We start from the raw sequence: 16,994 nt of genomic DNA on the forward strand, positions 1-16,994 counted from the left end.
AAACTTAAAAACTTAGTCCACTGTTTGTCCAAGGTTTGTATTCGTTGGCTTGCATTGGAAGCATCGGGAATGCTTGTTTTGAAGTGGCCTCTCGTATAAACGTACCATTATGTACGATTGTTATTGTCTAGTGTTTGAATGAAATCGTGACATATAGACTAGATGACGTGAGCGAATGAAAAGGTTCCTACCACTTACAGGAGCTCGGAAACGTCCTGAGCATGCAAGGACATCGCTCCAGATGCTACAGAAGTGCGGGTCCCATTATCATGCGATTGATAATTCAAGATATAGGTTGATAGGGCCGAACGTGAAGATAACTAATCGCGGGATCCTTCTGTACTAGTCGCAAGTACTAGTTACATACGTCGGAATGCCGACAATCGTTATCGGTTTTTTCAGATCGAAGACGGAAAGAAGCGACCGTGACGTAACGGCCTTATACACTAAATCTACTTTGCGAACCTTAATATCAATGTACGAAAGACCTCATTCGTTTTTTTTTTAGACTCAGAATACACCTACATGTGCACGACAATGGCATGGAAGAGGAAAAACTTGACCGGTATTAAAAGAAATCCTTTCAACATGCCTAAATGTATCAATAGGTGGACTCTACGACCGCCACAGCTTATTTTTCAAACAGGAAAATCTTGCCTAAATCAAGTAGAACCATTTGTTATTGCTTGAAATCTAAGCACAACAGGTAAAAACGCAATGGTTCGTAACTAAGAGTACATAAATCGTTTTTAATTAATTCCCAACATTGGATAACAACTAAAAACGGAAAAGCTCGACAGGTAACAGTTCGTTTTCAAAGTGAAGAAACAAGCAAGGCCGTGAAGAATTTTTATTTTTACGCACAATTACACAATAGAAAATAATCTTACTCAGCACACATTTGTTTGATATTTATACTGTGACTAGTTTTTTTCGGCTGAACAATAATAGTTTTCCCAACATACAGCTACCCGTATCGAAATCTTTAGCCCTATGCTCGACGAACCTGGTAAACGTTGAGACTGGTTGAAAGCGTTTCCTGTTATCAACAATCCACAATACATGCGCTATATATTGGAAAACCACACAAGCTTTTCCGACTGATAGTAGTGGCCATTCGTTGTCGCGGTAGGACGATCGAATAGTGATCCGTGATTCCGTCAGCTGACAATCTATATGTTACCGTAACACAGAAACTGAATTAATAAATCAACGCATGTGAATAAATTTGAGCCTAATGAGGCTAACACCAAAGGACGTTAACGATCTGCAGTGAACCGAACAGGCCTGGCTGATCCTTTTATGGCAAGTCTCGATACCGTAACTTCGCGTCGTTTCAAGAACCTATCAGAATACGAGCAATCTAAACAAGGGGAAGCATCCCGGTACTCACTGCCTTCCCTTTGGCTGTTAACCGGAGTGTGATTATGTCCAAGTTCGATCTTTTACCACCTTCCCATCTGCGGAGGGGGATTTGAACTCTGCTCAATAGCTGCATAGACACTGTTACGCCATTATTTTCTGTGCCTATTTTTCTTAGGCCTAAGACCGTTTGGTCCCTGCGTTCCGCTAAAACCGTCTAACACTATTGCTCGTGCCACCCTGTGCGGAATATAGCCCAAATTACGGGTAAAAATACAACTAGCAATTCGTCTTACGTTAAGTTACTGATTAATAATAATAAGCTGCCATATACGTATATAGTCAACCCATAGGAGCAATCAACCGCGTATGTGCGTTAACTGAAACTTAGCTATCTAGAACGCTATTATTATTTACTTTCAGTAGTATAATTCATTTTCATTAATATTTCTGCCACGTCGTTGCCCCTGTAACTGCGAGCTAGAGAACTGGGAGCACACTTATGACCTAAGAGCAAGGCGAACTAAATTCGCTCTTATTAAAAAGGAGAGTGTCATTAAGGCTAAACGTATAAGCTGACGAGTGGCAACAACGTATCATTGCTTATTGACAAATCCCCTTGGCAATGTCGGCTTGACGTAACACATGGCCTTCTAGGATTCTCTAATGCTGGCAAATGATAATGTTTAATTTTTTTGCTATATTGTTAACAATGAATAGTTTATCGCTATCGTTCATAGTGAAAATGTCCATATGAAGGGCTGACGCTGTGTTGTGTGTGTTGATGTCGCTTCACAGTCGCAGACAAGCTTTCTCTCTGCTATTGTTACAAATAAGTGTCGTTGACGAAGCGGTAACATGGACATACTTTAAAGAATTGGCGGTCAGTGAAGGCTAGCGCTATCATGAAGTACGCAACAATGTCACGGCATATGCTGCCGGAGCACCTCGAGCCTCAGAGGTCTCGAGGCTGTCTTAGCTCAAGATCTAATGTCGAATCAATTCGATACCTTCTACAAGAATTACTGCAAAGGACAGACTGAGTACTATAAAGGATTGTGGTTTACATCCAAGAGCAAAGTGACACTAGTTACGAGCGGCACACAAAGCTAAAAGAGAGCTTTCTACTCTAGAATGAACCAATTCTGGAATATAGTGATGCAGCAGCTAGCACGCCGCGTGACCGCCTGACACGAATAGTCGCTAAAAATACATCGTAGGTAAGTCCTGTATGTACTACAACTGAAGAAGGTGATACACTTTTATGCGATCAGCATACTTTTAACCAAATAGGCCGCCGAAATTGTCGCGACCGATATATTCTTCAGTCATACGTCCCGGTTTACGCACACAGCGATGATCCGGGAGCGGGAAACGTTGCCTTCCGCGAGACAGATTTACCATCATCGCCTATACCGTCGTCATGTCTTCATATCCAGGAAAGCTCGTATCACTGCATGACTTCTACCCTCTGTCGTCCGGGCTGGGGGTCATTGAGGCGACAAGCAATAATGTCAATGGCAAACTTTAGGCAAGATCCTGCATGGATTCAATTAATGGCTGCGAATCGTTTTTCCCGAAACCTTAAGCACTGGGCAGACGACTTCCAACAGGAAAACTCAGGCGCGTACAATAACGAATAGATGGCTCTTGGCTACAAAAGGCCCCAAACGAACGCTGATGGAGACGGAGCAACGTTTCCTGGCAGTACTTTTTGTGTGATCGAGCGAACACCAACCTTGTTCTACAGTGAGAATTTCACTAAGCTCTTAGCCGAACAGAATTCCTGGTCTAGCTATAGCATACGCCTACCTTGAAAACGTCTCAAACATTAGCGGCATCTACCAGCTATTCACGATCACATCGCTCGCCTCACACCGCGATTAGCGCAGGATCAAAACCATTAGCGGGATATTTACGATAATGCGCTACAAGCACTATCCAGCGACTCGATGCAACGATCTTTTCGCCCCGATACGACCTTGTAGACTCTAACGGCCACGACGACATCTCCCAGATGACGGGAGGTGTTTTCGTCGTTGAAATGACCGACCTGAGAAGGTTTAAGGAGAACACTAACGAACCGAACCACAGTTCATAACCGGTTCATAATTGGGTCTAGAGTCCGGTAAACAATGATATATTTGTTGGACGCTCGGACCCGTTCAAGCTATCTATCGATATCAAAATATAGCGCATTCAATTAAGACAGGGTCACCCTAGACTCTAATTATTAACGCTTATTTAATTTTCTTTTAATATTATTCCTTTTATTATTTTATATATTATCTAGTATAACATAGTAAATATAATATTAATAGCCGAGCTAAGCGATAGCAATTTCTGTGAATAAGGTTTGCAATCAGAGATTTCTTTGCCGCTAATACCTTGCATTAAGCTTATGAACTTTTACCGTTAGATATGGTATATGTCAATCCAGCAATCTATTCTCGGCTAGATCTACCTTCTATCGGCATGATATTCTCTATCATAAACTAAAGAAAGATTTACTCGTACTTCTTTGTTATAAAATAGTTTATTCTTCCCATTTTTTTTTTTCGATTTTCTCTGTAACTCTCGACAGATAACCTAATATCTCTCCCTTTATTTTTCTCCCTCCTCGATTATTATCATCATCATCATCATCATCATCATTGTCGTGATCCTTCATGCATCGTCATAATTTACTCCTGTTCCTTTGAAATTATGTCCTCTTTTCCTGTTTCAGATGATTTCCTTTTAGCATTCGTTAAGATCTCTTCATAATCGTCATTAATATCTGATCATCGTTAGACGCATCATGTTATTTTTGTTTGTTTATTATGTCTTCTGTCTGCTTCGTTTTCCTCCCACGTATTGTCGGCTTCCTTCCCGTTATCACTAATGGCGTTAACGACACGCACACGACATCAACAAATTACCACCGCTTCGTTTCTTTGTGTCGGACTGTGTGTTTGTTTATGTGTGTCTGTGTATATATGTTCGCCTTTACCAAAAAATTGCAATTTGTAGCAATAGTAATAATATACGAACTGTACATGGGGCCAATAATAAATACGTGGTAACCGAACGCTATTATGCTATAAATTATCTCTTTGCGTTTATCAGCTACGTTAATACATACATTGTTATTATTACATATATGTTTCTTTTTTGTTGTTGATTCCCAGCGCTATTGTGCTTAGCCTTGACCAGCGAACATGCCCCGCTTGCCCGGTCATTGCTAACGTAGACTATTTTACCAAAACTATTGTACATATGAGCGTTCTGGTTCCAAATGAGCCAGCATCTGTTACCGGTTACCTGTCTTAGTTACGTCTACGAAAAACAAAAAACTCCAAGGTTCCACCACCGTTTTTTTTTTTTTGGGGGGGGTGGCTAGACCCGCGAGGTTTCTCTGAATTGTTTCCTCATGTAAACTTCACTAAGTGTATAACTCTGTATCGGTCCATGCTCATTAAGTCATATCGTCCACAAAATTGTGGCTCGATGGCTATATGCCAATAGCCGCGAGAATAGCCAAAATCTACATTTATAGTTGTCATTAATATATTCACATAATGTACGTCCGCCAAAATAATTTGTTTTTTTTTCTTTCTTTTAGGTATACGCATGCTTGTCTACTGTCACATTATAGCTTACTATAGCACAGTTTATATATATATATATATATATGGTAATGTATATCGAACATATCCGTGTATGTACTATCTGAGCGAGATTGTGATGTTCAGACTTTGTCAGTTATTATTCGGTGTTTCGCTTTTGATGATGTTGCTTTCGTTATGTTACTGAGGCCTTCTATCACTTTTTCTAGTCTCACAAACAAGGTCCTGATTCGGCCTACGTTAGTCCTTTTCACTGACAGGCGCATTCAGCTGCGCGTTTAACAGGCTGCCGGCTTTTCTGTCCTTCGACTAGTCGCACCGCGAACAATACCGCCATCGTAATTAGCCTCGCGATTATCTCCTGACGATCTTGTCCCGACGTTTATGATACACCACTAGCTCAACATTTATAGAAAATGTGTGTACACAGACGTCTCGGTTTTTTCCTTCTGTATCGCGTTCGCTTTTTTTTTTTTTTTCTGTACAGATAGATAGCAGACAGGTTCTTTTCACTATTCAGTTACACACTTGCCCTGACAATTGGTGTACCTTCATATTTTTTGTCGCCAAAAGGTCCCTATACTCATACACAGGGAAGCTCAATTCGACTACGCTGCTGCTGCTGCTGCTGCTGCTGCTGCTGTTATATGTGTCGTTATTGGTTACGTATGTACAATAGAGATCCAGGGATCCGTCTTGGCTTCCATTTCGGCTACATGTCCAAACAAAACAATAGATAGATAGATAGATAGAAAAAAAAACGACCTATAACGTGCTTTCCGATCGCTGAACGCTCGCTGATTTCATTGCGGTTATTAAGAGTGACATCGGTTACTGGACGACACTTTCGGTATAACTAGTTCCAGACACGGTTGGTTGTAACAGATTAATGTAGCCCGTCGTTGAACATGTCAACGAGGACCAATACACATTTCCGAAATATACAGAGTCTTTTTTTTGGGGGGGGGGGGGCAGGGCAGGGCAGGGGGTAGGTAACAGCGATTAATGTGGCCAGTTTTACGCAGGCTTACATAGCCTGTTATTTTATTAAATTAATGTCAAAATGCCTTCGCAATATGAAAATATGTTTGCGCGACTGCGGACATTTGTATGCTTCCTAGCTAACTAGTCCGTGTCCGTTTGCTTACTATTTACAAACGTCTTGCCAAAGCCAAAAGGGGGTTTACATAAAACGATTTGCTTGGATGGCTTAACTATAGCTCGTTGACTAACGATTATAATTCGTTTCGTTGAGGCGGTGTGTCACCTAACGACGTACACACTCACCACATCTGCCTATACAAGATAGTATGTCATTGATAAATAATATATGAAGGATGAGATGACTGAGCGGTCTGCTTAACGGTAGACGCTCGAATGCCTCTAGGTGTCAGTTCGAAGGCAGACAAGGCGTTCTCTCTCTTCTAATTCAGCAAACGAGACACAGGTATGCAAATGTTGCAGAAATTATCATGGAATCACGTTCAGCCCATTGGCCTGCTTACACCTGGTCCTTTTTCGTACTTTATTAGATACCATACACCTCGTAACCAGACGGACAAGCAGCCAGATATTATATATATATATATATACAATGTGTAGAATGTAACATAGATTTCTAGCTTTTTACCAATTTCGCCCACACTGCTATCGGCGCACCCTTCAAGGACTCGTTTTCAAATATATATGTATCACTCTTATGTGGATTGGCATTGTTTTCACTTGTTGAGGCTGTACACACGTTTACAATGGTCAATGGAGCTTGGCTGGGTGGGGGTGGATTGCACTGCGCTACAGTCGCTCCACGTATTAGCAGCTGCATCATGTGAGTGCCTCGCCAGTGTAGCTCAAAAAGGCCTGATGTTTTTGTCGACCGGCAGCTGAGGCCTGTAATTCCTATTACGCCACTATTATGATTTGACTGGCGCTGCTGGCGTAACTGTTGCTGTCGTCGTCTGGCCAGCGGTATTGTTCGGGGTTCCAGCGGTGCTCGCGCTGGAAGCGGTTGTAACTGCTGTCACCGATGGAACAACAACTGTAGCAGCTGTACTTGTAGCAGCAGCTGAAGCAGTTACAACAGAGAGCGCCGCTGTTGCTGCTGCTGCTGCAGCAGCAGCAGCAGCAGGAGGCGCGATTGCAGCGGTGAGGGGTGGCGTTTTCGCCGGGATCTGAGTCGCCAGAACGGTGCCAGCTGCCGCCGCAGATGGAGCTGTGGGAGTCGACCCAATTGTTGTCGTTGTTGCTGTTCCTGCTGCTGTCTGGACAGCAGCTGGCGTGTGCGCGGACTGCTGAACCACCGGCTGCTGTTGTCCTGTCAAGGATGCGACAGTGAGCTGCTGCTGTGCGGTAGGGTGGCTCTTAGTCGGGGCCGATGGACCAGACTGGGATGGCGGTCTGGGTGCGATCGGCCTATTTGGCATCGCAGCAATCGGAATATGTGGCTTACGACTGTTGTTGCTCGAGCTGTTGTTGTTGCTGCTGCTGCTGCTGCTGTTGTTGCTACTGCTGCTAGTGTTGTTGTTAGTATTTAGATTGTTTTTGTTGCTGCTGCTGCTGCTGCCGCCGCCGCCGCCAGCACCCGTAGTTGCAGTCGTCATTGACTGGGCATTCGAAACGGGTAAAGCGGAGTTGCCCGGAGTGTTGGTCACGGCGGCGTCGGCGGAGGTGCCGACGGCCGCGATATTCGTGGCAACTCCATTCGCAGTTACGTTGCTAACGCCACTGGCGCTCCCGACAGAAGGGGCATTCGACGTTGTGGTTGTCATAGTTGCCGTCGCTGCTGCTGCTGCTGCCGTTGCCGTAATGGGAGTTAGCGTTGCAGCAGCTGGTGTTGAGCTCATTTGGAGTTTTCGCACAACTTGCTGGATGCTCGACGAGATGGATTTACTGCTCGACGAGCCCGTTGACAGGGATTTACCGCCGGCTTTCAGTGAGCCCTCGACGTCCTTGTGATCCGGAGGCATTAGGGTAAGCAACGTCTTTATGGGATCATAAGGTGAGGAACTGTTGTTGCTCGAAGTGCTATGGCCACTCGACTGGCTGATAGTAGCACTAGAAGTCATGTTTGGCGCGGACGCGTTGGCAGATGTCGCGGCAGGTAAAGCTCTTGCTGAAGCTGCTGAAACCGTTTTCGGCGACTCAATTGGTGTGATAGTCACGCCCGATGAAGCTGACGGCTGAACGGGTGGACTGAGGACCTTAGGGGCAGCCTAGAACCACAACGGAGAACCTATTAGTTAGACACTCCTGGTCGTTATAGTTTATGCATGCACGAAAATAAATGCCAAATAGCGTTTTCGTTCACACAAACACCTGAACAAAGCTGTCGTTTCGCATTATACGCTATTATTATTATTATTATACGCATTATTCGGTGGTAAAATTTCCTATAATAAAAATACTGATATATATATATATATCGCTTTTGTCAATAATCGGGCTAGCTGTTGGCCATTTTTGTAAATTTTGGCAAAGTAAATGGTATGAAAAGTAGGAAATCTCACCTGAGTAACCGACGCTTGGACATTGCCAGTGGATATCGAAGAAACCTGAGTTGACGGTGCCTTCGATAGAGTTACTGACCCGGCTACGGAAGCGTTGTTGACTACAGGCTGAATGGTGAGCATCGTCGAGACGGTGGAGACTGGTGTATTGTTGCTTGTAGCACTAGTGATGCTGGCCACTGTCAACGCTGTGTTTGATCCAGGTGTGGTGACGTTAAGTGACGCGGAGCTGCTGTCGCCAGCACTCGCCATGACGGGAATTGTTGTTGCATTTTTCGAGACACTACTCTCGTTGTTGTTACTGCTGCTGCTGTTGTTGTTGTTGTTACTATTACTGGAGCTGTTACTATTACTATTGTTATTAGCACTACTGTTATTATTATTATTATTATGACTGCTATTAAGCGGCGGCGGCGCCGCACTCGATGGTGAACCGCTCAAAGCAGTGCTTTGCTGGTTGTTAGGGGCTTGGCTCTGCGCAGGGGGTGTCTTGCGGGGATTGATCTTCGGGAGTCTCTGTTGTTTTGTCGGTTTTTTCTCCTTTACGACGATGCCAGCAGTAGTACCGCTGTTGCTGCTGCTGCTGCTGCTGCTGCTGTTGTTGTTGTTACTTGCAGCAACCGGATTGTTGTTGTGCGTGCCGTTGTTAATGTTGCCCGCAGTGTTTGTATTGCCATTGCTATTATTCGCATTGACATTTACATGGATACTGTTATTGTTGAGGCTTTGTTGTTGTTGCTGCTGCTGCTGTTGTTGTTGTTGTTGCTGCGGTTGCTGTTGTTGCTGTTGAGGCTGTAGCGCTTGGGGCTGAATTGCTTGCACGAGGGTCGACTGCAGCTGTTGCGCCTGGTGGTGGTGGTGGTGCTGTTGCTGTTGTTGTTGTTGTTGCTGCTGCTGCTGCTGCTGCAGATGAGTATTAAACAGTTGCAAGTGCTGATGTTGCTGTTGCTGCTGTTGGATAAACTGTTGCTGGATAAGCTGTTGCTGCAGTTGTTGCTGTGCGGTCTGTACGGTCATCGCGCCCAGCGGACCTATTTGGCCGATCTGGGTTAGCTGTGCTGTTGTTGGCCCCTGTTGAGAGAACAGCTTTAACGGTGACCCGTTTAACAGAAGCGTCTGCTGAGCACCCGGCGTCTGCGATTGGCCGGATTGCTGTGGTGCTGCCTGTTGAACTTGGACGGTCATCGGTAGTGCGGCTTGTGCTTGCTGCTGTGCCTGCGGATGATGATGCTGTTGTTGCTGCGGCTGCTGTTGTTGATGATGATGGTGATGCGACTGCTGTGCAGTAGCCTGCGGATGCAGCTGCGGCTGGGCCGGTTGCGGTACGGGCGAGAGTGTGACGCCGTTTGGCAGCGTAATGAAGCTCATCGTCTGAGGACTTGGGCCCCCGATGCTGGTCACAGTCCCGTTCGAATTATGCACAACGACACCCTGCGCATACGCCTGCTGCAAAACAGCGTTCTGCTGCAGCATATTTTGCAGCTGCTGCAATTGCAGCTGTTGATTAAGGAACGTTTGTTGGAAATGCTGTTGCTGTTGTTGTTGTTGCTGCACTTGTTGCTGTTGCTGCTGCTGGCTCGGAGTCGCTGACGCAACGGAGGGATTACCTGCGGTAAACGTCGAAAGACGTCAGAAAGCATTGCACGTCAAAAATAAAACAATGGGGTATAATTGGATCTAATAAGAATCAAACAATAAAGATCGTCGATATTACCATCAAATAAAGAAAGAAAGAAAACGACTTAACAAGAATGACCTATTATATACTACACAAATGCATACCGACCCAATGCTATTGTCACTTATCCTTCGTCTCTAATTTTCTTAGACTTACTTCAACTGCTACTATTCACTTAGTGGTTTCCCTTACCTATTCTACACATCGTCATCTTGTCCGCAGCGATCCCGTTGTTGGACGACAGCACGATCGAAAGTGGCGCGGGCGCGACGCTCGTTACCACCTGCGGCGGCGGGCCCGCTGCCGGCTGACCGGTGACGATCTGGCACCCGGCCAACGGGTTCACCCCGCCAGCGCTGGCGACGGGCGCGAGAACGCTTGGCTTCGTGGCAGTGCAGCTGGTAGTCACCGTTGAGGCAGCTTTCTTCATCAGGGCGGCAGATGCAGCGGGTACAGCGGCAGTAGCAGAAGCTGCGGAAGCAGAAACAGGCGACGGGCCACCTGCTACCCCGGCGGCGGTGACGGCGGATACAGCCGTGACCGTCGGGTGCGGCGAAACCTGCATAACCTGGACGCTAGTCGGCAACCGCTGACTAACGCACATGGCGACTGAAGTCACTGGGGACACGCGTTGATCGTCCGCCGGAGAGGCGGAGGAAGAATGGGGAGCTAAACTTTGAGGGTTCGAGTTTAAGTTGCTCGAGCTACTGCTGCTACTGCCGCTAGTAGCAGTAGCAGCAACACCGCCAGCGGCGGGGGTAATAGGAGCTAAATGGAGCTGGGGCGAAAACTGGCCGGAAGAAACACCGGCGGCAGCTTGGCCACCTGGGGGTGGCGGCATCGTGCTTAGGGTAACTGTCGATGCTGCGCCAGGGGGGTTAGGGGCAATGAAAGGTGAGGAATTAGCAGAAGGATAAAGAGAAGAAGAGGTTGGAACAGTTGTGGTCGTTGTGTTAATTGCGGCGTGAGGGTGGGAAAGTTTGTTGTTATTATCCGACACAGACGTGCTATAAGTCGCCGTTGACGCCGACGACGATGACGTCACTGACGTTGGCGCCGCGGGCACGGCGACCGGTTGAGCCTGTGCGGCCACGTGAGCCAGTGTATGCAGTTGCGCAGTATGTGCATTCAGCTGAAGCGAAGACTCGATCGCCTCCACCGCCATTTGCGCAGCCTGCTCTTGTTGTTGTTGTTGCTGCTTTTGTTGTTGTTGTTGTTGTTGTTGTTTCTTGCTGAGCTTCTCCTTTCTTTCTTTGCCTAAGCAGGGCCGCTTGGCGGGTGGCGTATCCATAATGCTTGGTGCGGTGCTCATAGCATTACTACTGCCACTGATGCTGCATTTAGGGTTGTTGTTGTTGTTGTTGTTGTTGTTGCTGCTGCTGCTGCTGCTGCTGCTGCTGTTGCTATTGTTGTTGTTGTTGTTGTTGTTGTTATTATTATTATTATTTAAAGCGACGTTGCTGTTGTATGCCGCGGATAAGTGTCGTTTGCCTTCTTTTCGTTCAGCTTTGACATCAACAAGCTTGACATTGACGTTGCTGCTCGTGGTGCCCGTTTCTTTATGATTATCGCCTAGTTTCTCTTCTGCTTTTGTTGTCTTGTGTTCCTTGTCTTTATGTTCACTCTTCACTTTGGTCTTTGTTGTGGGTTTACTTTCGGGAGTGGCGCTTGAACAGACTGAAGATAATGCCTTTCGATCTTCGTCCTCTTCCGATTTGATCTGCTGCTGATGCTTGTTTTGCTGTTTTTGCACCTTCAAAGGTTGTTCTTTGCCTCCATTTTTAAGTCGGTCCGATACTTTACTATCGCTAAGATCGACATCCATCGACTCTGGTTCGTCTTCACCCCGAATAACGATTCGGTCCGTTTTACTGTTGAGTACATCGTTTAATTCCTCCGGTGGCAGTTTCTGCTCGAGATTGCCGAACTTGTAGTACAGTTTGAGCGCTTCGTTGACCCGCCACGCGTAGATATAGGCCACATCAACCATTGTATAGTCATCGAGAAGTATATCCTGCATATATAATATGTCGATCGTCTCTTTGGGCGCGAGTCCAAACTTAGCACGAAGAAACTTCTTAAGCAACCTCACCTTGAAATTTCCAGGCACCTCAAGGTAGCGTTTACCATAGCTCATCTCGGGTGTCTGCCTTAACGGACGCAGCCAGACCTGCCGTACGGCGAGATCCTTCGGACAGTATTCCAACGATATGGCAAAGTTGTCCGAACTGTCAAAAATCAGCCTTTCAACGTTGACCAGATCGCCGCGCTCTTCGCTCGATAGGTTCGTGTAGTTCGGACTCTTGGCTGAAATACAAATTACCAAAATGACATTGGTTCAATTGTAGAATGCTAAGTTTTCCGTTGCAAGCTCAAATCGTCACAGGTCAAAACAAAGCCAATGGCATTGTTTGTTAGTGCTAATTCCAAAAAACACTGCTATGAAACAAGTTGTCCAAGTAAGGAACAAGTAAGTGTGTCCTTGGCTGGCGGGCTAATGACTACGCTCAAAAGGAAACCATTATTTTACTATTACAGCGACATAACTACTTACGCGAAAGGGGTATATTGGCATAGAATTGTCTCCGTCTTTCCATCTCGTTGCGGAATAGGCCGGGCACCAGCTTGTAGACTATGTCCTGAAGTGTCGAATCACTCCGCAGGTACTGATGCAATTTTGTCCCAGCTAATTGGAACTTGCATTCCGGACAATTAGGAAACTGATTTTTGCTTAGGTGTTTGATGATGCACGTACGACAAACTAATGTACACAATAAGCACAAACGTACAAAGTTATCAGCTAACCAATGTCACACACAACTTAAAATAGTATTCATTAATAAATTTTACCGTCGTATCTTCTGCGATCTGTTGTACCGACAGGACAAATACTTCTGGCAGGCTAGTTACTTGTAATCAAATTGTGTTATCTCCAAGAGACAATTTAACCTAATATCATTCGGTACATATCGTCATACAAATAATCAACCAACTGCCTAATAGCAGACGAGCACTAACGCCACAACAAATTCCGGTCTGTTCTATGAACTAACCAGCACGGTGAGCCGTTGCACGCAAGAAAGAAATAAGCCAGCGGGCCGTCTCAGTCCGATGAGTCATTGCATCATAATAATAATAATAATAATAATAATAATAACAAGCTGTGCATATTTTTCGTTTCGTGTAGTAGTTTCAAGGAAAAATGCCATTATTTCTGTTTTCATTGAAGCCGCTTAGAGATGCTTGTGGGCGATAACTAAAGATGATCTAATGTTGCTTGACTCACACCTGGACCTGACATGTTGATAGCATGGCCGACCGACTGTTTGCCAATATAGTAACGGACAGAGCTCGGCGATCTGGGGATGTATGTTACTGGTCACCAAAAACGCCAACATATTTCATTCACAAACTCTCGCGGGCCTTAAATAGACATCTTTTCGGCAACAGCTTTTTTTTTTCTGAGGACGAAGCTGCGATCGCTATTATTAATAGGACATTGTTACTAGAAAGGCAACGTGTATTCAGTTATGTACTCCTATTATACTCACACGAGTGGAGGCATTCCACAATTGTCGTAGCATCAACAAAGTACCCGTGGCATAAGGGACATTTGAGATGTTTATTGACGTCAGTTAATTTAGCCTTTTTGACGGGGTACATTGGCACATTGCTGACGGGGGTGCCAGTCGGTACAGTGGCCCCCTCATGTTGTTCGTCGCCTTCAGAAACATCAGGTAAATGATGATGGTGATCTCCTCTTGATTTGGTATTTTTGCCAGTCGCTGTATGCGGTCCCGTGTGGCCTGTTGCTGACGGCTGCGAGGACTCCTTGTCCTTCGACGCGCTCGTGGCATCTTCCCGAGGCTCCGAGTGCGCCCGACGCGGGAGTCTCTGTGAGATCAACGACAGGAATTGACAAACACAGTTCGTTGTTACAAAGTTCTAAAGTTAAACAACATATGAGGCATAAGTACATTGACACGAGAAAATAACGAGCAACAACCTATTACCAGGTAGTATAATCATCGTATCCGTTTAACGTAAAAGATCCCGCAGAACCCGTAGGGTTCAGCTGGTCTTAACGAAGAAATGTTGTTGCACAAGTCGCTGTTTTATAGGTTCTGTAGGATCTGATATACATGTCACATATGATATGATTAACTATCCGACTTTAGATAGCTTGTTTTACGTTAAGCTCCAGTCCAGTATCACGATCTCGGTACGTGCTAGGATTACCATTGAATATTGAGAAAAAAATTGTTAGAAACGCGTCAAGTACAAGTCATAGCAGATTTTAATATAAATAAGCTGCATTTTTCATTATGCCAGTATCCTTTCTGCCGTTATTATGCTGCAATTACGCCTAACTGGTATCTGTTTTTTTTAACATTATACATCATCGTCTTTCATGACTGTTGTTCTTAGCAGTGTTTTTCGCTTACCTCACGGCGTTCGGAAGAGGCGGCGGGTCCACTCTGTCTGCGCATCTCTACGGCACTTCTCCGTTTCTCCTTGAACGTTTCCTTGCGTTCGGCCTGAGTGGCGGCCTGATCCCGACGACGTTTAATGGCCGGCGTCGGCTGTGCAACTTGCTGTTGCTGCCGTTGTTCGGATGGCGTTGTTCCGAGGCCGCCGGTGATATTATTATTGTCGACCGCCTCGTCGGATGAACCTGGCTCGGTTCCCTTGTTCGTGGTGTTACCATCCTTACCTTGGCCGACGGAATCGCTCTGATGATTTCCGCATTTGCTCTTGTCGCCAGATGGCGCCTCCTTGCCGTTATCTTTGATAGCGGCTGGGGCCGTCGTGGTGGCGGGACCCCGGGCTTTCGTTTGCTGGGGCGCGCTGCTGCCCTTCATCTTCTTATCGAGGATCATCTCCTATTTTTTCAGGGAGGAGCAATTAGAGCAACAGCAAGAAAATGATACTTAATAATACTACAAATGTACTAAATTTTTCAGTAAATAGCAAAGATCGTACTCGAATTACTTATAAATAAAAGTGATTAGTCTGTTTAGTCGGCTTGTCAACTGGTTCAAGTCGTAGTGATAATCTATGTAAAAAAACGTGTCTCAGATGTTTCGACTGGCGTAAATTTTTGGTAGTTGTCACTTGGCAGTGAAACCTTAAAAGGTCCTGCACGTGAAACCAACTCAGAGACATATATACACTGTAGACGTGTGTCGTTGCGACGGTTTACGAACTAGTTTATGGATACCCTACAAATCAGATTATCCCGAATGAGTCGAACAATGCCACTTATTTGAATGAATTCAGGCCCAACCTATATTATAAGAAATTATAATATATAATTTCAAATACGGCCTATAGCTGACATTTTAACGCCTAAATCTAGACCGTTCTAGTTTTAGTTTGTGTTTCATTAACATATAAAAACCCTCGTAATCCCCAATAGCGTATCCCAAATAAAGTAAAGTTAATGAAGAAGTTGTAGAAACCAAGCCATTTTATGCAATAAGCGACGTGCTTCGATTGAAGGTTGAAGAAAAATTAACGTCGGTACCCTTTTTTCAAAAACGCTAACAGAAGCTACACAATTTTCTCCGAAGCATGCCGTAGCCGTAGTATGCTAGTTAGAGGATTTTCTTATCAGGTCTTATAGACTTTTTAAAGTTCGCATCTTATGGTATGGATGATTATGGTTTTGAGCGAAATACTACCAAAGGTACCAGATTGAAAACTAACTACTTGTCCTCACATTTACTTAATGGATATTTCTCGCAGACTTTTACAAATAGCTCCATGCTAAAAGAAAGGTATGATTAACCAAACGTTCTATAATGGGAGTTCAAACCTTAACACTTTAAACCTTCGTCACAGTCCCCTCAAGGTATACTTGATTCTAGACAATTGCTTGAAATTATTATTACATAATATAGTTAGCCCGACATCATACGCCAACCGATATAGATTATACTAGCCCATTGGCCTCATCAAAACATACAGAATCTTCAGGCATTGACCGTAGTACAATTTAATTACCTTCATTGCCGGCTATGGCAGCTTATCACACCGTTATTATAAAACGAGTTCGTATCAGTCTTCCTTAATCTGCTTAGCTACATACGGATAACCTTCTTTTTATACATAGGCACACCACACCACCGAATCCGGCCGGTACATCGCCTTGAAGTGACTTGTTTGCTCGGGTTAATTAGTGGCCAACATCGAAAACTTTAGGCGTGAAGATTTATTTACTCTCCTAATTTGGTTTTTTTTTTTTTTTTTTCGTCTGAGTGGATGAGTTCGAGAATTCGGATACGTAATAGCAATTCGTAAACCGTTGACAACGAAAAGTAATAAACATACAATTGAAACAACTGTATAGTCCATCATTTCGCACCAAACGGACTTATGAATCTTCTTCAAATCTATAGATGCGGCGTAAGAAAAAACGATTTTAATTAATATATCGGAGCTGGCTTTAATCGGAATAACGGCAACGGCTCACGACAAAAGCGCTCACAACTAAATGGCTGAACGATCATTGTTGATTCACAATATGTCAACACTGATAACGTCGTTCAGCAGCTGAACCTAAATCAGAGATATTGAATGGAATATTTTTCACGTGGTTAAATTTCATTCAGCAAACGTCTTTTATGGAAGAGTTCGACCAGGTCTATTAAATTACGGAGAATTTTTAGCGACAGGGTTTTAATAGCCACCAAAAACTCCCAGCGGGGATGCCACTACCACAGTAATGTTATATATTTAATATATGACCCCCATGTGATTCCGATCAACGATCGAGACAGCTCACTCAATATGCGGAAACAAGCAGATAGAAAGACTGCCCGCAACACAAACATACTTCAG

At 44.7% G+C, this 16,994-nt stretch overlaps 1 protein-coding gene across 2 annotated transcripts in view; it reads right to left on the bottom strand.

Annotated features, from left to right (window-relative positions):
* Window positions 1-3,879: 3,879 nt before the first annotated feature.
* The window catches only part of LOC111260758 (uncharacterized), a 66,545-nt gene continuing 53,430 nt past the window's right edge, over window positions 3,880-16,994 (bottom strand). For both annotated transcript variants that reach the window (XM_086968456.1, XM_022833749.2), the window contains 6 exons: window positions 14,597-15,034; window positions 13,703-14,045; window positions 12,706-12,912; window positions 10,344-12,458; window positions 8,474-10,080; window positions 3,880-8,179 (listed from right to left, as the gene is read on the bottom strand). In XM_086968456.1, coding sequence (XP_086824582.1) covers window positions 6,881-8,179; window positions 8,474-10,080; window positions 10,344-12,458; window positions 12,706-12,912; window positions 13,703-14,045; window positions 14,597-15,031 — 6,006 coding nt within the window. In that variant the 5' untranslated portion in view covers window positions 15,032-15,034 and the 3' untranslated portion in view covers window positions 3,880-6,880. The remainder of the gene's footprint in view (window positions 8,180-8,473; window positions 10,081-10,343; window positions 12,459-12,705; window positions 12,913-13,702; window positions 14,046-14,596; window positions 15,035-16,994) is intronic.

The sequence above is a fragment of the Varroa jacobsoni genome, unplaced genomic scaffold (assembly GCF_002532875.2).
Source record: "Varroa jacobsoni isolate VJ856 unplaced genomic scaffold, vjacob_1.0 scaffold_51, whole genome shotgun sequence".
Lineage (NCBI taxonomy): Eukaryota > Metazoa > Arthropoda > Arachnida > Mesostigmata > Varroidae > Varroa > Varroa jacobsoni.